The 24,888-nt window shown below is 41.7% G+C and overlaps 1 protein-coding gene across 1 annotated transcript in view; it reads right to left on the bottom strand.

Moving 5' to 3' along the window:
- Positions 1–1,652: 1,652 nt before the first annotated feature.
- The window catches only part of LOC132888104 (sodium- and chloride-dependent GABA transporter 3-like), a 71,334-nt gene continuing 48,098 nt past the window's right edge, over positions 1,653–24,888 (bottom strand). The window contains exons 8-14 of the mRNA XM_060924097.1: positions 18,283–18,407; positions 10,908–11,020; positions 8,782–8,919; positions 4,279–4,381; positions 3,109–3,209; positions 2,594–2,764; positions 1,653–1,739 (exon numbers count right to left, since the gene is read on the bottom strand). Coding sequence (XP_060780080.1) covers positions 1,653–1,739; positions 2,594–2,764; positions 3,109–3,209; positions 4,279–4,381; positions 8,782–8,919; positions 10,908–11,020; positions 18,283–18,407 — 838 coding nt within the window. The remainder of the gene's footprint in view (positions 1,740–2,593; positions 2,765–3,108; positions 3,210–4,278; positions 4,382–8,781; positions 8,920–10,907; positions 11,021–18,282; positions 18,408–24,888) is intronic.

Below are 24,888 nucleotides of genomic sequence, written 5' to 3'. Positions count from 1 at the left end.
GCATAGCCAAGACCTGACAAATTACAAATATAAAATTGCAGGACCAAAAGGTCTAAAGCATCAACGGACATCCAATCTATGGGAAAAAAGTAACAACTCTCCTCGTTTATATTTTCTGGTTGTCCATCAATCTGTCTGTCCATGTGCCTGTCTGAGATTCTTGTTAGTGTAATCATTCAAGAACAAGTCATTGTTTTAGACTATTTGTCTCATTTATAGAATTGGCAAATGTCATTTCTCCATATGTACGTGAAAAGACAGTGGCACCATTTGTTTGATATAGACCTCTTGCATGTGACGTCACAGCCGATCCAGATTGTAAACAGACGCCATCTTGTCGGCCAAACGCCATATTTCCGCCTTCTACTTCTGGTTCTACTTCTACCTTTTCTTCTGGAAAACCCTACTATATACAATTCTACTACAATGTCAACTCCACTGAAAATCAATAAAACATAAGACGAGTGGAGTCCTGTGTCCGAGTCCTTCCCTTTCAAGTGTGGGAAACCCATGATGCTCACATACACTTGACAATAGGCTGCCATGGGACCCTGACAGGCGTGCAAAATGGATTGCTGCTATCAGGTATACCATATATACAGTAATAGTGATAGACTATTGATACTTGATCTAATTAACTGATAATATAAAATATTCAACCATAATAGTGGATATGGCGGCGCATGATGGGGATGCTGCGGCTACAAGCTCTCCCTACCTGTGCACGTTTTTTATGTTTTTTGTGTGTATTTTTGCATGTTGTTCGTCTGTACCGGACTTCAATATCCACTACAACCATATGGACTTACTGGACATTGGTTTCCAGCAGAAAATGACGGTTTGTAGCGATTTCCATCGCATGCACAACATTCCGGACGAGATAGCAAGACCAGTGGGGTCTCCGTGGATTGTTATCGGGTCTGGCAGGCGAAGGAGGTGGCGTCGGGAGAGGAAGCAAAAGCGAGGCTGCAGAGCCGGCCTGTTGACTAAGCTCAGAAAACAGCCACTCAAACCTCCACTGCCAAGCCTCTACCTCTCCAACGCCAGATCCATGGTAAACAAGACGGACGATTTGGAATTACAGCTGGAATTACCTTATTCTATTCTATAATCGGCTGGTCAGTGCTATACTAGATACTACTGATATCTAGTATCAGTACTAGTATTCAATACTTAAGTGACTTACCTGTCCAAAGAGGATTGTTATTTTCTTGTTTACAAGATGCCACATCTGAGGGGGGCTGACAAATCCTGAATTTCTGTAAAGATAACTGTCCAGAGATTTATAAGCACACAGTGCTTGACCACTGAACAGCGAGGGAAAGTTAATGAGGTAATTATACACATCTGGGTATTCCACCTCTGGCAGTTCAATATCCACTGAGACGGTCGTGAAAACTACGTCCGGTAATCGATAAGGGTCACTAATCTGTAGGTCATTTATTTTAGACATGTATCTAGTTATCTGCTCATTAGAAAAATGAGCCGTGTAGTCCGTCGGTTGAAATTGATCCATTTTGTATACGAGTGCAACAATATTCAGCTGTGTTGTTGACCGACAAGATGGTGGCTGTTTACATTCCAGCCGGGATTCGGTGACGTGACTGCAAGAGGTCTATTGTGTAGTTTGTTCCTTAGTGTTGATGGCTTTGTCAAACAGCTGATGTCATTTTCCTTTCAGGTCTCTGGTTACGGGTCAAAGGTAAGTTGTTCTTCGGACTGCACAGTTGACACCAACGCTGTGGAAAAAGCAAGTTATTAATTTTTTTTTTCCGATTTCTATACTAATTGACTATCAGTCCAGAAAAAAAAAATACAGTGTAATAAATAACCCTTGCTATAAGACCTGCACACCTACTCAACCAAGAATCATGCATCACTCATGCAAGCAACACTTTTTTTTTTTCTCTATCTAAAAATAAAATTAACCTAAATTTTCACTGAATATAGTTTCTTCTTTTTGTACCAACTGATTACATCCTGGTCAAAACCTGCACCAGAGTTTATTTGTTAACCTCTTTCTCCTGATTACTGTTATGGTAGATCTGGAGCTTATCCCAGGAAAACTGGACAAAATTCAGGAATACAGCCTGGAGGGGATGCTAGTCCACTGCTGGGCAACATGCACATACACACATTAACACATTTATTCACAGCTTGGAGGAATTTAGAATAGCCAATTTACCTAGAGAACCCAGAGAAGAACAAAATAGACACCGCAAAACTGAGACAGCAACACTTTGATATACCATATAGAATTAAAATGATGTGAACTACAATGTTAAAGCAAAAAGCATCATACCATACTTATCAAGGTATAATTGTTATATAGATGCTGTGTTTTACTGCTGACAGTGGGCTATGCAATATTTTAAAGTTGCATCAAATAATTCTGGGTAAAATTAGTGTAATAGTGAGAATTTTCTCCAGGCCTGTAAAAACTGATATATATTTTTTCCCCTTATCAAAATAGTCAGTGCCAAACAGGGTAAAAGTGTAAGTTGCTTGAACTTTACAGGTCTCAGGAAAGTGTAAAATTCAAGTGGTGAGCAACATGTAATGAAGGGAAGAGAAGTTATGTGGCTATTCTCACCTGCTTGAGGTTACCTTCTGCTTTCCATAAGCGGCCCAATGCCCATGCAGGAACCAGCAGGATGGAGGAGAGGGCCATCAGCCAGCCCAACCCATATGCCCAGGCTGGGTACACATACCAGCGGTTAAACGTCAGAGGCTGGTACTCCACCATGGAATATATGAAAGATATCTTGGATTAAAGGAAGAGAGATAAGTAGTCAGTCAAGTCCACAAATGGGAGCAGGTAGCAGCAATGTTGTATTTGTTTGAAGAGGAAAAAAATTTTCATTGTCCAGGGAAAGGTGTAAAAATGAGCTCTGTAACTGACATGTGGAGAAAATACTGAGAGACCAGGGATATCCAATCATTGTGTGGCTTCTTTAATAATAAATCATTTATTAGTTGCATTATTCAGATTATCTGAAATGGCTTTATCTACTGGTTGTTTGAGGTATGATGAAATATTAGTTAATCTGGGAAGACTAAGCTTCTTTTAGTTAAAGAAGAGAGTGTAACAGCCAAACAGAAGCTTACCAGAAAAAGAAATGGGGTAATGTATTTCCAGCACAGCCTAAAGATGACATGAGGGTATGACCCTGTCATGTCTTCAATGATTTCAGACATTCGTTCAGCCCCTGAAAAGTCACAGCATATAAATGGGGTGAATGCAGGCATGTATTAAAGTTTTAATGGGGTCTTTAATGAAAATTGAATGGGTTTCCTAAAGTAGCAATCAAAAGTTTGGACACCCCTGCTCATTCATAGACACTTTGCACACTATTGGCATTATCTTAACCAGCTTCATGTGGTAGTCACCTGGGATGCTTTTCAATTAACAGGTGTGCCTCATCAAAAGTTAATTAGTACAATTTCCTGCCTTCTTAATGCATTTAAGATCAAACAGTAAATAGTCAAGAATAAAAATACAGTAAATAGCCCTATTAAACAACTGTAGTAATCTATATTTTGGAGCGAAATGCTCAGCTCAGTAAAGAGAAACGACAGTCCATCATTACTTTAAGACACAATGCATCTTAATTAATAAAGCAAAAGAAAATCCCAATTAATTAGGTGTCCAGACTTTTGACTGATCCTGTATTTACCTGTGGAAACAGATTTACATTTACCGATACATTTAGCAAAGGATCCCAGGCATAAAGCCTTATACTTCGTTTGTCTCCACTTCTCAATGTGAGGACTGGTGCTATATTTATAGTACAATGTGTGAATAAGTAAGCTACAGTATACAAGAGAAGATTGTTTTTGATTCTGTACTCCAGTATTTTAAAGGAATTTGTAACTAAACTGTTTGAATCAAAGGACTCGCAGCCAGTTTTATACGTAGTGTTCTTAACTCAGGGCACCTTAATATTCAGACAAATCCACATGATCTAAATTAAATTGATCATGTTCAGTACAACTGCAATAACCACCCTTGGCATTCCCACTTCATACCATCAGTGGACACCCTCTCCTGAGTTTTGAACCTCTTCTTTGATGTTTATGCTCATTTCGTGTTTAACTGCAATCTTTTTTTAAAAAAAAAAAAAAAAGCACATTGATGTATGGTAAAAATGAGTAGCTAAATATCCAATTAATTATTGTCTCCTAAAATGTGTGGACTATGTATAAGCAGAGTCTGACTGTTTGACCAATTACAAATGAACGAGAGCACAGCTACTATGTGACGTGTTTGTGACCCACCAAAGGCCCAGCCCACAGCGAGAGACTGAGACAAAGAAAGGAAGAAGATGCAGGCTCCATTACAGGCATAGTAATCAAACAGCTGAAACACGTACATACCACCCTGCAGGACAGAATGACAAATGAAAATGTAGATCAGACTGTGAGACAAAATAATGACATCTTTGAAGTTACAAAACTTAAAAAAAAAAACAAAACACACACACTTTGGGAGAGACAGGTGTCGTCTCACCATCTGAGAATGATGGATGTGTTGGAGGGGTTGGGAAGAAATATACACACACACACACACACAGTGGTGCTTGAAAGTTTGTGAACCCTTTAGAATTTTCTATCTTTCTGCACAAATATAACATAAAACTTCAGATTTTCACACAAGTCCTAAAGGTAGATAAAGAGAACCCAGTTAAACAAATGAGACAAAAATAAACTAAAACTATGGTTTGACAAAAATAAATTATCATTAAATCTAAGCAAAACAAAGATTATGTTGTTTGGGAGACATAAAATAGGTTGTAATGTAGAATTGATAATAGACAATACTAAGATAGAAATGGTACAGGAAATTAAATTTCTTGGTGTGATTTTGGATCCTAAAGTCTGCTGGAAACCTCATGTAGGATACGTACGAGCAAAACTGGCAAAGTGCTTGGCAATTCTGTGGAAAACAAAATATATTCTTGATTGTAAATTTTTGCATACTCTATATTACTCATTATTTTTGCCATATCTGACTTATTGTGTTGAAGTCTGGGGAAACACCTACAAAACCACTCTGCAGCCGATATGTACAATACAGAAAAGAGCAATAAGGACAATAAACAAAACAGGATACAGAGATCACACAAACCCACTATTCATAAAATCACACATGTTGAAATGTATGGATCTGGTCAAATTCAGAACAGCACAAATAATGTACAAAGCAAGAAATAATCTATTGCCGAAAAATATACAAGGAATGTTTAGTGAGAGAGAGGGGGGATATAATCTAAGGGGAGACCTAAATTTTAAAAAACCAAAGGTTCGAACAAATATGAAAAGCATGTGCGTATCGAGCTGTGGGGTGACTTTATGGAACAGACTGGAGACAGAAACAAAACAAAGTGCAAATATAAATCTGTTTAAAAAAAGGTACAAAAAATATTTTTAAACAAGTATATTACAGAGGAAGTATGTTAATGGAGGATGATGAGGGATAAATAGAATAGGGTTGATTGTTATATTAGAACTAGCTTAGTATATGGTATATATTTATTTATGGGGATAGATATCTTCATATTTACTGGGATAAGTATGTAGTAGATTTTTTTTTGTAATTATATATTTATATAGATATTTATGAAGTGTATGTGTTTGTATGTGTGTGTGTGTATATATATATATATATATATATATATATATATATATATATATATATGTGTATGTATGTATGTGTATATATATATATATATATATATATATATATATATATATATATATATATATATATATATATGTGTATGTGTGTGTATGTATATTATATATATATATATATATATATATATATATATATATATATATATATGTATGTATGTATATGTGTATATATGTATATGGATATGGTATGTAGTATATATTTATTTTTGTAATTATAAATTTATATGGATAATCATGAAGTGGATATATGGTATATATTTTTATAGGTGTATTAATGTAGTTTGGATTTCGGGGTAGTTAAAAAGGGGTGGGAAATTAAAAAAAGTATTGTACTTCTTCCCACTCCTTTTTCGAACAATGTGCGGTGTATTGTAATGTATTAGCTCTTTATGTTATTTTATTTATTCTTTTTTTGTCACTTTTTTCATTTTCTTTCTTTTGTATGTACAAATAGTTACATACATTTTTATACATGTTCGAAATAAATAAATTCATTCATTCATTTATTAAGAAATTATCCAATATTACATATCTGTGAGTGGCAAAAGTATATGAACCTTTGCTTTCAGTATCTGGTGTGACCCCCTTGTGCAGCAATAACTAAATGTTTCCGGGAACTGTTGAGCAGTCCTGCATACCGGCTTGGAGGAATTTTATCCCATTCCTCCATACAGAACAGCTTCAACTCTTGGATGTTGGTAATTTCCTCACATGAACTGCTCGCTTCAGGTCCTTCCACAACATTTCGATTGGATTAAGGTCAGGACTTTGACTTGGCCATTCCAGAACATAACTTTTTATTCTTCTTTAACCATTACCCACCTTCTCTTGAGATTCGGTTCATGGACAGATGTCCTGACATTTTCCTTTAGAATTGGCTGGTATAATTCAGAATTCATTGTTCCATCAATGATGGCAAGCCGTCCTGGCCCAGATGCAGCAAGACAGGCCCAAACCATGATACTACCTCCACCATGTTACACAGATGGGTTCTTATGCTGGAATGCAGTGTTTTCCATTTTCCAAACATAAGGCTTCTCATTTAAACCAAAAAGTTCTATTTTGGTCTCATCCGTCATCAAAACATTTTTCCAATAGCCTTCTGGCTTGTCCACGTGATCTTTAGCAAACTGCAGACGAACAGCAATGTTCTTTTTGGAGAGCCATGGCTTTCTGCTTGCAACCCTGCCATGCACACCATTTGTTGTTCAGTGTTCTCCTGATGGTAGACTCATGAACATTGGTTAATATTAAGCCAATGTGAGCGAGGCCTTCAATTGCTTAGAAGTTACCCTGGGGTCCTTTGTGACCTTGCCGACTATTACACGCCCTGCTCTTGGAGTAATCTTCGTTGGTCGACCACTCCTGGGGAGGGTAACGATGGTCTTGAATTTCCTCCCTTTGTACACAATCTGTCTGACTGTGGATTGGAGGAGTTCAAAGTCTTTAGAGATGGTTTTGTAACCTTTTCCAGCCTGATGAGCATCAACAATGCTTTTTCTGAGGTCCTCAGAAATCTCCTTTGTTCGTGCCATGATACACTTCTACAAACATGTGTTGTGAAGATCAGACTTTGATAGATCCCTGTTCTTTAAATAAAACAGGGTGCCCACTCACACCTGATTGTCATCCCATTGATTGAAAACACCTGACTCTAATTTCGCATACTTTTGCCACTCAGACATATTGGATGATTTTCCTCAATAAGTAAATGACCAAGTATGATATTTTTGTCTCATTTGTTTAACTGGGTTCTCTTTATCTACGTTTAGGACTTGTGAAAATCTGATGATGTTTTACATCATATTTATGCAGAAATCTACAAAATTCTTAAGGGTTCACAAACTGTCAAGCACCTGTGTGTGTGTATATATGTGTGTGTGTGTGTGTGTGTGTGTGTGTGTGTGTGTATATTTATTTATTTAACATTTGCCTATAGTTGTGAGAGAAATTCCCTCAAATGTGTAAATGTAAACAATATGTAAATCATCAATCTATTATCTGTAGCGCTTATCCTGTTCTACAGGGTTGCAGGTGAGCTGGAGCCTATCCCAGCTGACTATGGATGAGAGGTGTGGTACCCCCTGGACAAGTTGCCAGGTTATCGCAGGGCTGAGACATAGACACAAACAACCGTTCACACCTACGGTCAATTTAGAGCCATCAATTAGCCTAACCTGCATGTCTTTGGACTGTGGTAGAAACCAGAGCACCCGGAGGAAACCCACACAGACAGGGGGAGAACATGCAAACTCCACATAGATAGGCCCCCGTCAGCCACGGGGCTTAAACCCAGGACCTTCTTGCTGTGAGGCGACAGTGCCAAACATCACACCACCGTGCCGCCATACGTAAATCAATCCATGTTCATATATGAAATGTAGATATATGAAACTTTTTGCTTTGTCTGCTGAATCTCAATGTTGCAAAAAGCCAAACTTCTCACACTGTTCCGCAGACACAGCCAAAAGAAGTCCAGAAAACACATCCTGACTCAAATGACATGAGACTCAAGTGAAGTATATTTCATAGTCTCATCTCCTCTCATCATCTCTAGCCGCTTTATCCTGTTCTACAGGGTCGCAGGCAAGCTGGAGCCTATCCCAGCTGACTACGGGTGAAAGGCGGGGTACACCCTGGACAAGTCGCCAGGTCATCGCAGGGCTGACACATCGACACAGACAATCATTCACACTCACATTCACACCTACGGTCAATTTAAAGTCACCAGTTAACCCAACTGTGGGGGAAACCGGAGCACCCGGAGGAAACCCACGCGGACACGGGGAGAACATGCAAACTCCGTGCAGAAAAGCCCTTGCCGGCCACGGGGCTCGAACCTGGACCTTCTTGCTGTGAGGCGACAGCGCTAAACACTACACCACCGTGCCACCCATATTTCATAGTATTTTTGTGAAATTATTTCTCTAGTGTTTTATTCATTCTCATTCCCTCATACTTTAAGATCCCACAAGTGCTATTGGCAACTTAGCATCTTTTACAATAGATAGTTTTGACTGCAGTGACTGGCAAGTTTCTTTGTTTCTACCCTCATATTGGTTATTATTTCTTAATTTTCCCCACCTCTGTGACCATGATCAGTTGGCTGAAGAAGCAGACAATGCAGAAAAGAAGCAGGAAGATTTCTCGGGATCCAGTTCTACGTAGAACGTTTGGCAAAATGTCCGTCAGTGATGTCATTATCATGTGGATTAAAATAAACTGGAAAACCATACAAGTACAAAATATGCTTAAGAGTTTAACTGTTCAGAACTATTTCTGAAGATAAAGCACAATGTCTGTGAGCTCTTTTGGCATGATGATGAAATGGAAAACAATCAAACAAAAGTCACAAGGTAAAGGAGAGGTGGCCAAGAAAATAAAGAGGCATGAAAATGCATCACTGAAGATACATGTGCAAACAACATTGACTATGTCTTGATTCATGACAAGACAATGGCATAATTCAAAGCATCATTATAGATGCCACTGACATCCATAATGTAAGGCACAGCCATGATTGCTTAATTAACATTTCAATTGCTTAATTATTATTTAAGGTATTACAACCCCGATTCCAAAAAAGTTGGGACAAAGTACAAATTGTAAATAAAAATGGAATGCAATAATTTACAAATCTCAAAAACTGATATTCTATTCACAATAGAACATAGACAGCATATCAAATGTCGAAAGTGAGACATTTTGAAATTTCATGCCAAATATTGGCTCATTTGAAATTTCATGACAGTAACACATCTCAAAAAAGTTGGGAGAGGGGCAATAAGAGACTGGAAAAGTTAAAGGTACAAAAAAGGAACAGCTGGAGGACCAAATTGCAACTCATTAGGTCAATTGGCAATAGGTCATTAACATGACTGGGTATAAAAAGAGCATCTTGGAGTGACAGCGGCTCTCAGAAGTAAAGATGGGAAGAGGATCACCAATCCCCCTAATTCTGCACCGACAAATAGTGGAGCAATATCAGAAAGGAGTTCGACAGTGTAAAATTGCAAAGAGTTTGAGCATATCATCTACAGTGCATAATATCAAAAGATTCAGAGAATCTGGAAGAATCTCTGTGCGTAAGGGTCAAGGCCGGAAAACCATACTGGGTGCCCATGATCTTTGGGCCCTTAGATGGCACTGCATCACATACAGGTATGCTTCTGTATTGGAAATCACAAAATGGGCTCAATAATATTTCCAGAGAACATTATCTGTGAACACAATTCACCGTGCCATCCGCCGTTGCCAGCTAAAACTCTATAGTTCAAAGAAGAAGCCGTATCTAAACATGATCCAGAAGCACAGACGTCTTCTCTGGGCCAAGGCTCATTTAAAATGGACTGTGGCAAAGTGGAAAACTGTTCCGTGGTCAGACGAATCAAAATTTGAAGTTCTTTATGGAAATCAGGGACACCGTGTCATTCAGACTAAAGAGGAGAAGGACGACCCAAGTTGTTATCAGCACTCCGTTCAGAAGCCTGCATCTCTGATGGTATGGAGTTGCATTAGTGCGTGTGGCATGGGCAGCTTACACATCTGGAAAGACACCATCAATGCTGAAAGGTATATCCAGGTTCTAGAGCAACATATGCTCCCATCCACACAACGTTTCTTTCAGGGAAGACCTTGCATTTTCCAACATGACAATGTCAAACCACATACTGCATCAATTACAGCATCATGGCTGCGTAGAAGAAGGGTCTGGGTACTGAACTGGCCAGGCTGCAGTCCAGATCTTTCACCCATAGAAAACATTTGGCGCATCATAAAACGGAAGATATGACAAAAAAGAACGAAGACAGTTGAGCAACTATATAGAATCCTACATTAGACAAGAATGGGTTAACATTCCTATCCCTAAACTTGAGCAACTTGTCTCCTCAGTCCCCAGATGTTTACAGACTGTTGTAAAGAGAAAAGGAGATGTCTCACAGTGGTAAACATGGCCTTGTCCCAACTTTTTTGAGATGTGTTGTCATGAAATTTAAAATCACCTCATTTTTCTCTTTAAATGATACACTTTCTCAGTTTAAACATTTGATATGTCATCTATGTTCTATTCTGAATAAAATATGGAATTTTGAAACTTCATCATTGCATTCTGTTTTTATTTACAATTTGTACTTTGTCCCAACTTTTTTGGAATCAGGGTTGTATTTTGAAACCATAAATACACTGTCTGTGGGTGTGTGTGCATGCACCTGTGTGTCCAGACCAAGTAAAATAATCATAATGAAGAACAACACAGCCCACAGCTGAGGCAAAGGCATCAAAGCCACAGCCTGAGGATAAGCTACAAAAGCTAGGCCAGGACCTGAGGGAAAGAAATTGGAATAAGAAATTTACATACAGAAGGTGTGGCTATTTAATAACAAGACTGATGCTGTTATTCAATTTTAAAGAATAAAATGTATATTTCAATTCCTTTCTCCTTTGATATATTCCACTTCTGCAACTGCGCACTGCTGTATTCTTGTCTTCCACTGATTAATGCAGTGCGGTAGGTCTTCTTTTGTTAGTTGTCTCAGAAGGGCTGTCACTGTCTTTGTCATTTCTGGAAAAGACTCAATAAGGGTTCTGTGGCAGCGGGGGCGTGGCTGAGCGTCGGTTTGTGAATGGAGGGCGGAGTCGGGGAAGGCGAGTGGTTGAATCGCTACACCTGTTGTCAATTAATGTGTGTTTGTATGTCTCTTGCAGTGACAGCGCTCCATAAAAGGAGTAAGGGAGCAGAGGACGAGAGATTGGGACCGGAGCACGATTGTGTGTGTGTGTGTGTGACTGTCCCAAGTGAGAAAGTATTGTGTTGAAAAGCCAAGTAAAAACCAAATCTGAATGCTAACAACAGCCTGCCATACTTCTGTGCTCCACCCACATCCGGGCAGCTTTGACAGTGGTGCCGAAACCCAGGAATGCAGAAGGGAACCCCTCCCATGGAGTCCTCGCCCTTTAAAGACCTCATCCATGCCCTCGCCACAGCACAGCAGAACCAGCAACAAGTGCTGATCGCCTTCCGAAAGGAGCAGGAACAATGGTTTGAAGCCTTGATGCTGGCCCAACATGAAGACTGCCAGGCATTCCAGCACCTACTCACATCGGCGGGATCCACGACCGCCACTGTAGCGGACCCTCCCCACCTCACCCTAACAAAGATGGGTCCGCACGACAATGCAGAAGCATTCCTCGTGCTCTTTGAGCAAGCAGCGGAGGCGTGGGGTTGGCCAGTCGAGCTGCGCTGCAGCTCCCCATCGACAACCGGCTTGTATATGCGGACTTCAAGAAAGCCATCCTCTAGCGTGTCGGCCGCTTCCCGGAGCAACAGTGTCAGTGCTTCTGCTGCGCTTGGAGGAGATCGGCCAGCCATTTGTGCTAGGCCAACTCCAGGATGCCTGCCAGCAGAGGCTGAGGGCAGACGACTATGACGCAGAAATAATCATCAACCTGGTGACACTGGAACAGTTCATCGCGTGACTTCCGGAAGGATCGGCGGAGTGTGTCCAGTGTCCTCACCCAGCATCACTGGATCAAGCCATCGAGCTGGCGCAGGAAGGACCACATGGTGGCGGTTCCAATGGCAGGAAGCCATGCTTCTCCTTCTCTCCCCTCTGTCTGTCCCTCTGTTTCCCGTCCTCGCCATGTTTCCCCCACCACGAAGGCAGGGGTCGGCTCCCCTCAGCCGGCCTGACACACCTGTAGTGGCCTCCCGTTTCCTCCTTGCTTGTCTTTGTCTCCCCCACCCCCCCCAGGTGAGTGATGTCCATAACACCAGTGCAGAGGGAGAGTCTGGGCTGGTGTGCTGGCTCTGCGGGGAGCCAGGACATCTCCAACATCGATGCTCCACGATGGAGGTGGTCGTGGTGGTCCAGCTCCCTGACTCCCCAGAAACCGCCCTTGATCGGGCCGGAGTGTATCATATACCGGTAAGTGTCCAGGGGGATACGTATCAGGCCGTGGTGGATTGCGGCTGTAACCAGACCTCAATTCACCAAAGCCTGGTGCAAGGTGAGGCATTGGAGAGAGCAGAAGTGGTGAAGGTATTTTGTGTGCATGGGGATGTTCACAACTACCCTTTAGTGTCCGTCCACCTTCTCTTTCGGGGAGAAAAGCATAGTGTCAAGGCAGTGGTTAATCTCACCCACTCACTGATTTTGGGGACTGATTGGCCAGGATTTAAAGAGTTAATAAAGCACACAGTAAGAAGTGGATCCTGCAGTAATGCGTCTCGGGAAGATCCCGGACAAGCATTGGCAGGAGAAGCTGTCATAGAACCATCTATGTCAGTACCGCATCAGGGCGGTATGCAGTGCAAGGAGCACCCCGCCCCTCCTCCCTCTCTCGGGGATTCCCTTGACGATTTCCCGTTCACGAGACGGGATTCTGCAGCATGCATTTGACCAAGTGAGAGTAATCGATGGTCAAGTTCTCCAGCCAAATGCGACTCCGGCCTTCTCGTACTTTTATATTATTCAGGATAGGTTATACCAGGTGACACAGGACACGCAAACTGATGAAAAGATAAGTTATTAATCCCAAAGAGCCACCAGGAACTCCATATTCCATGCGGCTCACTTTAATCCCATGGCCGGACACTTGGGGCAGGACAAAACACTAGCCTGAATAATGGCCAGGGATTCGCGGGGATGTCCGTCAGTGGTGTGCGGCGTGCTGAGAATGCCAATTAGTAAATCCCGCAGCCACTCTAAAAGTGCCTTTGCGCCCCCTCCCTTTGATCGAGACCCCTTTTGAAAGAATCAGGATGGATCTCATCGGGCCATTAGTTTGGTCAGCATGGGGATATCGCTTTATTTTAGTTCTGGCGGACGATGCAACGCGATATCCGGAAGCATTGCCTCTCCGGAATATCTCAGCACGCAGTATTGCAGAAGCGCTTTTCCGTATTATCTCCTGGGTCGGGATTCCGAAAGAAATCCTGACAGACCAAGGCACTACATTTATGTCACGCACACTATGTGAACTGTATGGGCTATTGGGGATTAAGCTTATTTGCACCAGTGTCTGTCACCCACAAATGGGTGGCTTATACCCCTTTTCCACCAAATCAGTTCCAGGGCTGGTTCGGGGCCAGTGCTGGTTCACAACTCGTTCAACTTGCGAGCCAGCTGAGAACCAGTTTGCTTTTCCATAGCTTGTGGCGCTAAGGGGAGCCACATCATTATGTCGCTGTATACGTCAGTTACATTGCTGTATACGTCAGTTACGTCATTGCGTTTGCATAATCCTTGGTGCAAATAACGAAGCAACAACAACACGAAGAAGAAGCAGCAACAACAACAATAATGGATGACTTAGTTTGTACAGCTGCTGCTTCTCATCGCTTAAAAATGGCGACCTTTCGCGGTCTTGCGATTTGTCGTTGGTCTTAACAACTCTTTCCTCTGGCCCAGCAAAGAGCTGGTGCTAGCCTGGAACCAGTTTTTCTGGCCCCAGAGCCAGTTCGTCGTCAGTGGAAACAGAAAACCTGGTTCCAAACTAAGCACTGGCCCCGAACCAGCCCTGGAACTGCTTTGGTGGAAAAGGGGCATTAGTGGAACGTTTTAATCAAATACTCAGAAACATAATTTGGAAGTTCCTAAGTGAGGATCCACGTAATTGGGATAATTGGCTCGAGCCCATTATTTGCAGTATGAGAGGTCCCGCAAGCTTCCACAGGTTCCGGGTTCGAACCCAGCGGCCGGTGAGGGCCTTTCTGTGTGGAGTTTGCATGTTCTCCCCGTGTCTGCGTGGGTTTCCTCCGGGTGCTCCGGTTTCCCCCACAATCCAAAGACATGCAGTTAGGTTGACGTGGGGCGGCCTTGGGCTGAGGTGCCCTTGAGCAAGGTACCTGACCCCTGACTGCTCCCCGGGCGCTTTGGTGTGGCTGCCCACTGCTCTGAGTGTGTGCGTGTGTTCACTGCTTCAGATGGGTTAAATGCAGAGGATGAATTTCACTGTGCTTGAAATGTGCATGTGACGAATAAAGGTTTCTTTTTTCTTTCTTAGGTTTTTCACCATTCAAATTATTATATGGGTAGAAGCCGCATGGCATTTTGGACATGCTACGTGAAATTGGAGGTATCCCAGTTGCAGAAGGAATTTTCCAATGTGTTTTCGCCCCTGCCCGGCCGCAACCACCTCATAGAACACCACATTGAGATGCCCCCGGAGGTGGTAGTGCGCAGCTGCCCTTACCGCCTGCCCGAACACACAAAAAAAGTGGTTCAGGATGAACTCAAGGCCATGCTCAAAATGGGCATAATCAAGGAGTCCCCCAGTGACTGGAGCAGGCCAGCGGTCCTGGTTCCCAAGACCGATTGATCGGTCTGGTTCTGTGTGGACTATAGAAAGGTCGACGCGGTGTCTAAATTCGACGCCTACCCTATGCCTGGCATTGACGAGCTGCTCGATTGATTGGGCACTGCTTGTTTTTACTCGACACTGGATTTAAGGAAAGGATATTGGCAGATCCCCTTGTTTTCTCTCAGGATAGAGGAGTCAGTCTTTTTCACACCGTTTAGGTTACAACAATTCATCACACTTCATTTTGGGTTGTTTTGGGCTCCCATGACGTTCCACCGGCTCATGGACAGGGTTCTCCGCCCCCACACCGCCGACGCAGCCGCGTACCTAGACGATATTATCATCTATAGCAATGATTGGCCGCGGCACCCTGAACACCTTAGGGCTGTCCTAAAGTCACTGAAGCATGCAGGTCTCACAGCTAACCCAAAAGAGTGTGCAATTGGGTGGGTGGAAGTACAGCATCTGGGTTTCCACTTAAGTCACGGGCAGGTGCGTCCTCAAATTAACAAGACTGCAGTGATTGTGGAATGCCTAAGGGTCAAGACCAAAAAGGGAATGAAACAGTTCCTGGGGCTGGCTGGTTACTATCGTAGGTTCATACCTAATTATTCAGACATCACCAGTCCGCTGACTGATCTCACTAAAAAGGGAGCACTAGATCCGGTCTAGTGGACAGAGCAATGCCAACAGGCTTTCTCTAGGGTAAAGGCTGCACTGTGTGGGGGGCCACTTTTACACTCCCCTGACTTTTCTCTCCCCTTTGTTTTACAGATGGATGCATCGGACAGGGGGCTGTTCTGTCCCAGAAGGTGGAGGTGGAGGAATGTCCTGTGCTGTATGTTAGCTGAAAGTTGTCAATGCGTGAAAGCAAGTACAGCATGATAGAGAAAGAGTGCTTGGCCATCAAGTGGATCGTCCTCCGGTACTACCTACTTGGATGCCCTTTCACCCTCTGTTTGGACCACACGCCCCTCCAGTGGCTCCACTGCATGAAGGATGCCAAAGCGCAGATCACCCGTTGGTATTTCACCCTCCAGCCATTCAAATTCGAGGTGGTCCACAGGCCGGGGGCACAGATGGTGCTGGCAGACTTCCTGTCCTGTGAAGGGGGGGGGGGGTCCACTGCAGGCTGGATGGCTCCCTGGCCTGAGTCGGGCAGTGGGAGTATGTGGCAGCGGGGGCATGGCTGAGCATCGGTTTGTGAATGGAGGGCGGAGTCAGAGAAGGTGAGTGGCCAAATCACTACACCTGTTGTCAATTAATGTGTGTTTGTGTGTCTCTTGCAGTGACGGCGCTCTATAAAATGAGTAAGAGAGCAGAAGACAAGAGATTGGGACCAGAGCACGACGGTGTGTGTGTGTTTGAGTGTCTGTCCCAAGTGAGAAAGTATTGTGCTGAAAAGCCAAATAAAAACAAATCTGAACGCTAACAACAGCCTGCCATACTTCTGTGCTCCACCCACATCCGGGCAGCTTCGACAGGTTCCCTCAAGAGCAAGTGTGATTTGAAGGAAAACAAAAGTCACATGGTGCTAGACAACGTGAACAGGGAGGGTGGTCAAGTACTGCGACGTGTTTGTCACCCAAAAACTACTCCACCTAGAGTCCAGTGCACTGGAAAACACCTTCAACAAAGATGAAGAATGTTTGATAAAGCAAGTCAAAGTTCAAGACCATGTTGATTGTTTTCTTTGATGTTAAGGACATATAATTTTAAAGAATTGGGGTCCAGTGAACCCACACTATTACAAACGGACTCTAGAAACTTTGCGAGAAAGGATAGAAGGATAGGTGTCAGAAGAAAGGATATGGAAAAATAGGGTACAGCTGTGGGAAAATGGTTTCATCCTTCATCTGGACAATGTGCCAGCATACTAAGAAGAGGAAACCTTTATTTGTCACATGCACACTCACAGTGAAATTTGTTCTCTGCATTTAACCCATTTGAAGCAGTAAACACATGCATGCACACATGCAAGTGAGCAATGAGCACACATGCATACCCAGAGCAGTGGGCAGCTATGCTACAGTGCCCAGGGAACAGTTAAGGATTAGGTCCCTTGCTCAAGGGCATTTCAGCCCAAGGCCTCCCCATGTTAACCTAACCACATGTCTTTGAACTGTGGGGGAAACCGGAGCACCTGGAGGAAACCCTGGCAGACATGGGGAGAACATGCAAACTCCACACAGAAATGCCCGCCACAGGCCGCTGGGATCGAACCGAGAACCTTCTTGTTGTGAGGCGACAGTGCTAACCACTACACTACCGTGCAGCCACTCAGCCATCTGTTTGTGGGTGACAGACACTGGTGCAGATAGGCTTAATCCCCAATAGCCCATACAGTTTGCGTAGTGTCTCATCTCATTATCTCTAGCCGCTTTATCCTGTTCTACAGAGTCGCAGGCAAGCTGGAGTCTATCCCGGCTGGCTATGGGCGAAAGGCGGGGTACACCTTGGACAAGTCGCCAGGTCATCACAGGGCTGACACAGACACAGAAAACCATTCACACTCCCATTCACACCTATGGTCAATTTAGAGTCACCAGTTAACCTAACCTGCATGTCTTTGGACTGTGGGGGAAACCGGAGCACCCAGAGGAAACCCACACGAACACGGGGAGAACATGCAAACTCCACACAGAAAGGCCCCCACAGGCCACTGGGATCAAACCCAGAACCTTCTTGTTGTGAGGCAACAGTGCTAACCATTACACCACTATGCAGCCATCCATTTGTAGGTGACAGACACTGGTGCAGATAGGCTTAATCCCCAATAGCCCATGCAGTTTGTGTAGTGTGTGTGACTGTAAATGTAGTGTCTTGGACTGTCAGGATTTCTTTCGGAATCCCGACCTGGGAGAAAATATGGAAGAATGCTAACGCAATACTACGTGCTGAGATATTGCAGAGAGGCACTGCTTCCGGATATCACGTTGCATCGTCCACCAGAACTAAAATAAAGCAATATCCCCGTGCTGACCGATATAATGGCCCGACGAGATCCATCCCGATTATTTCAAAAGGGGTCTCGATCAAAGTGAGGGGGTGCAAAGGCACTTTTGGAGTGGCCGCGGGATTTACTAATTGGCATAAGAACATTACATGGTGGTGTGAAGGTATGAAGTTCATCTTCTCATTTTGAAAAATATATTACTCCTTTGCTTCACACACTTGTGAAATATACATTCACCACTCAAAGATAAACTTCCTATCTTCATGCGACCATGTCACATCCTCTATATACTACACACACACTTTTTTCCCCCCCAGAAGTAATACCTGACTCTGCCACATCCTCTATAGGAACACCTTGCACATGAGCCATGAAGCCCAGAACTGAAAACACTGCAAAGCCTGCTACAACACTGGTACCACTGTTTAGCAGACACAGCCAAAAGCAGTCCCTAAAACACAGATACATGATTATATTACAATCAATGAGGCAAAATATCTATGGTATTCTTGCTAATATATTTTATTATCTACAACTCTAACTATAAGGCCCTTTTTGGATTATATCACAATTAAAATGATTTGTGATTTATTTTACTTTCAGTAGTTTTATAACCAGTGACGAGCCAGTGAGGCTGAGAAGTTCCTGATGACTAGATAGTTCTTTTTTTCATCACTGTAGGACTTTTGTTGCTGGTGTTTTTAAGAAAGGGATTATTTGCAAGACAAATGTACTACACTGAGCAATGGCCTGAAGTCAAGTATAATCACATTTGTTATTTACTGTGCATGGCTGAACCCAAGATGGCTTACAGTTGAATGTTTGTTTCTCTCAGAAAGGAACTGTAGATTTGTATCAATAATTTGACCATGTTTTCCATTAAAGAGAACTAACATTTACCACATAACTTAACCTTAACAAACCATCAGCTTTAGCCTTAACACACAAATCACTGTTTTTTAAAACAATTATTATTATTAAAGTAAGACACCTGCATTATGATATATAATTAATGTAAAATATTCAGCTTATGGGGGCTCATTTAATCAGGCTTATTTATATCAATGACCTAATAATCACCCTTTAATAACATGTAAGTTAATCCATTTTGTTTGTTTGTTTTTAGTGCAAAACATTATTATTACTAATCCCATTTACAGAAAAGTTGGGATATTTTCCAAAATGCAGTAAAAACAAAAATATGATTTGTTAACTCACTTGAGCCTTTATTTAACTGACAAAAGTACAAAGAAAATATATTCAGTAGTTTTACTGACCAACATAATTGTCACTCAAAAAAAGTTGGGACTGAGGCATTATTACCATTGTATTGCATAATCTTTCCTTTTAATGACACTTTTTAACAGGGATGAGAATTTCCACTGATCGGCGGATTTCCGACTGTTTCAGACCAAAATGATCATTTTTGAGATCGATGTTAATTCGTTGAGAAATTTTCGGGGGGGGGGGGGGGGGGGGGGGGGTGTATGGTTAACGATCTGTGGTCACCTTATAACGCAGACATCCCAAGTCTCCTGGAAGTTCCGGGAGTCTCCCGCATATTGATAGTGGCTCCCTGATGCCCGCAAATTGGATAATATCTCCCGGAATCTAGAGCAAGCGAGCAAGAGCGTGCACGCGAAACATTAATGTCTGCATCGCGCATATGACGGAGCGCGAGAGAGAGAGAGAGAGAGAGAGACTGCGTGTGTGCCTGTTCATGTAGCGCATGCTAGACAAAGAGCATCCTGATTGGTTTACTCAGCAAAATAAGCCAATCAGCTTTCAGTGTGGGCAGGCTTTTATCTCTTTTCTCGAGGATCGAAGTTTTCAGTTGAGTCAGTGCAGCCTACAGGATCGTCATGGCAGAGAGAGAGAGCGCGCGCCCCAAAAAACGAAAATACAAAAACACACTTCACCTCAGATTACACAAAAGAATATCCCTGTCTAATAAGGGTAAAAAATAATGACAATTTTGCGCGATGTACTGTTTGCAACAGTGATTTCAGCATTGCCCACGGAAATGATTGTAAAAGACATGTTGAGGTGAGTAGTGTCATTTCATGTGCTATTTAGGTCTACAACAGGCTGTCATGAAAAGACCAAACTTATTGAAGATTTCCGTAAAATAATGTAGGAATATACATCATATATATCACATATACTAGTGCATCTCAAAAAATTAGAATATTGTGAAAAAGTTCAATATTTTCCATCATTTATTTAAGAAAGTGAAAATGTTATATATTATAGACTAATTACATGTAAACTAAAATGTTTCAAGCATTTTTCTATTTTAATCAGTATGGTATACAGTACAAAAACATAAAAAACCCATCTCAAAATATTAGAATATTTCATTTTGAGTTTGAGTAAAACAGTATGAACACTATCTCTCGGTCTAGTTCAGTACACACAACCACAATCATGGGGAAGACTGCTGACTTGACTGTTGTCCAGAAGATGATCACTGATGCCCTCCACAAGGAGGGTAAGCCACAAAAGGTCATTGCTGAAAAGGGTGGCTGGAAAAGGTGCACAAGCAACAGGGATGGCCGCATTCTTGAGAGGATTGTCAAGAAAAGTTGATTCAAGAACTTGGGAGAGCTTCACAAGGAGTGGACTGAGGTTGGTGTCAGTGTATCAAGACCCATCACAAACAGACATCTTCAAGAAAGGGGATACAACTTTTGCATTCCTAATATCAAGCTACTCCTGAGCCAGGGACAATGTCAGAAGTGCCTTATCTGGGCTAAGGAGAGAAAGAAATGGACTGTTGCTCAGTGGTCCAAAGTCCTCTTTTCAGATGAAAGTACATTTTGCATTTAATTTGGAAATCACAGTTCTAGAGTCTGGAGGAAGAGTGGAGAGGCACAGAATCCAAGGTGTTTGAAGCCCAGTGTGAAGTTTCCACAGTCTGTGATGATTTGGGGTGCCATGTCATCTGCTGGTGTTGGTCCACTGTATTTTATCAAGTCCAAAGTCAACACAGCCATCTACCAGGAGATTTTAGAGCACTTCATGCTTCCATCTGCTGACGAGCTTTTTGGAGATGCTGATTTCCTTTTCCAGCAGGACTTAGCACTTACCCACAGTGCCAAAACCACTACCAAATGGTTTGCTGACCATGATATTACTGTGTTTGATTGGCCAGCCAACTTGCCTGACCTGAACTCCGTAGAGAATCTATGGGGTATTGTCAAGAGGAAGATGAGAAACACCCGACCCAAAAATACAGATACACTGAAGGCCACTATCAAAGCAACCTGGGCTTCAATAACACCTCAGCAGTGCCACAGACTGATCACCTCCATGCCACATCGCATTGATACAGTAATTCATGGTAAAGGAGCCCCAACCAAGTATTGAGTGTATAAATGAATATACTTTTCAGAAGTTGGACGTTTCTGTATTGTAAATCCTTTTTTTGATTGATCTTAGGGAATATTCTAATAATTTGAGATACTGGATTTCTGATTTTCATGAGCTATAAGCCATAATCATCAAAATTAAAACAAAAAAGGCTTTAAATATTTCACTTTACATATAATGAATATAGAATATATGAAAGTTTACCTTTTTGAATTAAATTATGAAAAAAAGGAACTTTTTAATGGTATTCTAATTTTTTGAGATGCACTAGTATATCAAATACACGCCATATATAAGTGTGTATCTTTTTATAAATGGGGTTAGCTTATCTAATGTAGCATGTTGGGGAGAATCATAGTATCATTTCTATATTTCTGATAAAATTTTAGGTATGATACCATATATAACTCTCCTACTTATTGCTCATTTCATTGGGGGGGGGGGGGGGGGGGGGGGGATTGTTGGCATGTGCCGCACGGGAGCGTCTGCCCAAATTTTTTAGGCCGAGATGAACTTATAGTTTTTGATTTAAAAAAAAATCCCAATATGTAATGCCAATTGTACATGCCTGTTCTTTAATTCAAAATCGCCATCTTGATCTTCAAATTGACCATATGCTATATGTATTACATTACACAACATCCTGTCCAGATAAAACCTAGTTAGTACACAGAATAGTTGAAAGGGAAGTGATAAGTGATGTTGAATATTGCCTGCTTAATATGCAAGATCTCCTGCTACCATGATAACATCAGAAGAACGCTTAAGAGAATTATATGATAGAACTTTTTTCTGGTTTGCACTTCATTTTAAAGGATTAGAGTATTCAAAGACATGAATAGCAAAAATGCAGAAATATAATACTGTAGAGCTCGTTTATATTAAAAGGTGCATTGATTTTTTGAAATCATCAAATGTGAACTGATGAAAAACAAGTCTCTTGTACCATATTAATCATTTTCACCTGGTAGTCCATCAAGAAGGGGAATTTATTTCCAAATAAATTGCAACTTTTGCTGATAAAATTAATGGTTTTGGGGTAAAAAAAAAAAGCCAAAAATCATTAGCTCCTGCCCCCTGGGCCCCGCTCAACCCCCTGGTTTTTTTCAGACTTTTTAAATATTTTTCATTCTCATCCCTGTTTTAATCATATGGAATCTGAGGATGCTAATTGTTGCAGTTTTGCAATTGGAATTTTTGTTCATTATTGCTTGATACAAGACTTCAACTGCTCAACAGGCCGTGGTCGCCATTGTCTGATTCACCTCTTCATGATGCACCATACATTCTCAATCGGGGCTTTTCACTGACGTCACAGATTTTTTTTTTTTAATCACACAGCATCTTTCATATTGCCAGGCAAACAAAAAAACATAGCTGCACCAGTTGATAATGAAAATCGAGATGACTGCAGTCAGTACAATCTCTCTGAAACAATGAAAAATTTATCTTGTACCAGCAGATCACGATACATTCAAAACCTAAAACATGCAGGCACCACAGATCCATACAATTTACTCAAAAATGTATGTATTTATTATTTATTCTGCACACTCCTTTGGGCATGTGTGCGTGTGTTCAGTACTTGAGATGGTTTAAATGCAGAGGAGGAATTTCGCTGTCCTTGAGTGTACATGTTGCAAAAATAAAGACGTCTGCGTCTTAATTTACTCACAAATGTATTTATTCCACTTGAAAAGTGTATGGCAGACCAATTACCAGATTTGGGATCCTACGTCATCCTGAACTGTTTAGTATTTGGGACCTCTAAATACACTGAAAAGTTGCTAAAAGCATACAAAAATACAGATGCCTACCAATATTTTGAGGCAATGTTTGTGCATGCTGAAATGTAATGGGAAATTCTTGATAAAGAAAAATACCTTGTTATGAAAAAGGTAAGCTCAAATGTGCACTTCTAACAGTAATAAACAAGCCAGGGGCTAGATCTAGCATATTTCATGGTGTTTAGCCTGGTCTACATCATCAGTACATAACAAACATGCTGATAGTCTCATCAAGCAAAAGGTGTAATAAAATATATTGCGTCCAAAGCCCACATCCAGATATAGAGTTTAATGTTCATACATTTGCCATTTGGGTATTTTTTTTTTTTGTTTTATGTTTTTTTTTTTTTTTTGTAGTGCAGTAGAGCTGCTAAGTATGACATGCTTGTGTATGTATCAGTAGTCTGTACTGAGTAATGCCAGACCATGCAGTCTGTTAAAAGATTGACTATCGAGACCAAAGTTATGTCAATGTTATGCCAATTTTTGGACTTGTTGAATGTTAACTTGAGTATACCTAGGCTAGATCTAGATCTTTGGGAGTTTTATAACTGAATGGCCTTGAGCTAGAAAAAGTGTGAGGAGAAATAACAGGTGCACAGAGTTTTCATATTAACCTGATATAAAATGTTCTCCACATACACGAGAATGGTTTGTTGGCATCTAGTCTTCCCGCTTAACTGTAGCTTGCCATTTTTCTCATCTTTCTGGGTTCGCCAGGAAGTGGTGAAAAATTAAACCAGGCTAATCCCCACATTTGTTATTACATCCAAAAGCACTACATGTCTCTGGCATTGTTCTTTTAAGTGTAACTTCTACAAGTTTATCTGTAGATGTTTACTAAATTTGGTTTACAATTACTTGCACACACTTGTGCCAGCCATTGTCAAACACAAAGCTTGCCCAGCAACATGGCTGCATAAACAAATCTGGAGTTATGGTGACATCATGTGAAAGGCCCTGATATGAGACAGGTCTGGACTGGCAGCAGGCCAGTCAAGCAAAGGCATTCCATAACTGACAAAGCCATACTGTTGTAGCCCATGCTCTATGAGGCATGGCATTGTCCTGCTCAAATAAGCATGGACTTCCTGGGAAGAGATGTTGCCTTGATGAATATGTCTCTCTAAAAATCCCAATACATGCCCCAATATATCAATGGTATCTTCACACACGTACAACTCTCCCATGCAGTGGACACTGATGCACCCCATACCATCACAGATGTTGGCTTTTGGACCTTTCTCTGATAACAAACATGTTCACCTTTGATACTGAGAACTCGATATCTGCTATTCCTAAAAGCAAGCTGAAATATGGACTCATCTGATCGCAGCATGTTTCCACTGTCTTTCAGTCCACTTGAGATGAGTCTATACCCAGAGAAATTGGCAGCATTTCTGCATAGAATTGATGAATGGCTTTCTCCTTGCATAATACAGTTTCAACTTGAAATTTCTGGATACAGTGGCAGACTCTGTTAAGTGACAATTGTTTTCCCAACTATCTTGTGCCCAGATAGCTATAACATCAGCATGACGGTTTCTCAGGCAGTGCCTCCTCAGGGCTCGAAGGTCATACACATTCAACAGTGGTTTCCAACCTTACCCTTTAAGCACTGAAAAGTCTCAGAATACCCTGAATCTTTTCACAATATTATGCACTGTAGATTTTGAAAGACCTAAAATCTTGCACTAAGAAATGTTCTTTTTGAATTGACTCACAATTCTCTCACAAATTTTCACACAAAGAACCCATCCTTGCATGCAACGA

The sequence above is a fragment of the Neoarius graeffei genome, chromosome 6 (assembly GCF_027579695.1).
Source record: "Neoarius graeffei isolate fNeoGra1 chromosome 6, fNeoGra1.pri, whole genome shotgun sequence".
Lineage (NCBI taxonomy): Eukaryota > Metazoa > Chordata > Actinopteri > Siluriformes > Ariidae > Neoarius > Neoarius graeffei.
The sequence above is the reverse complement of the archived record's forward strand: the minus strand, read 5'-3'. Positions and strand labels throughout refer to the sequence as shown.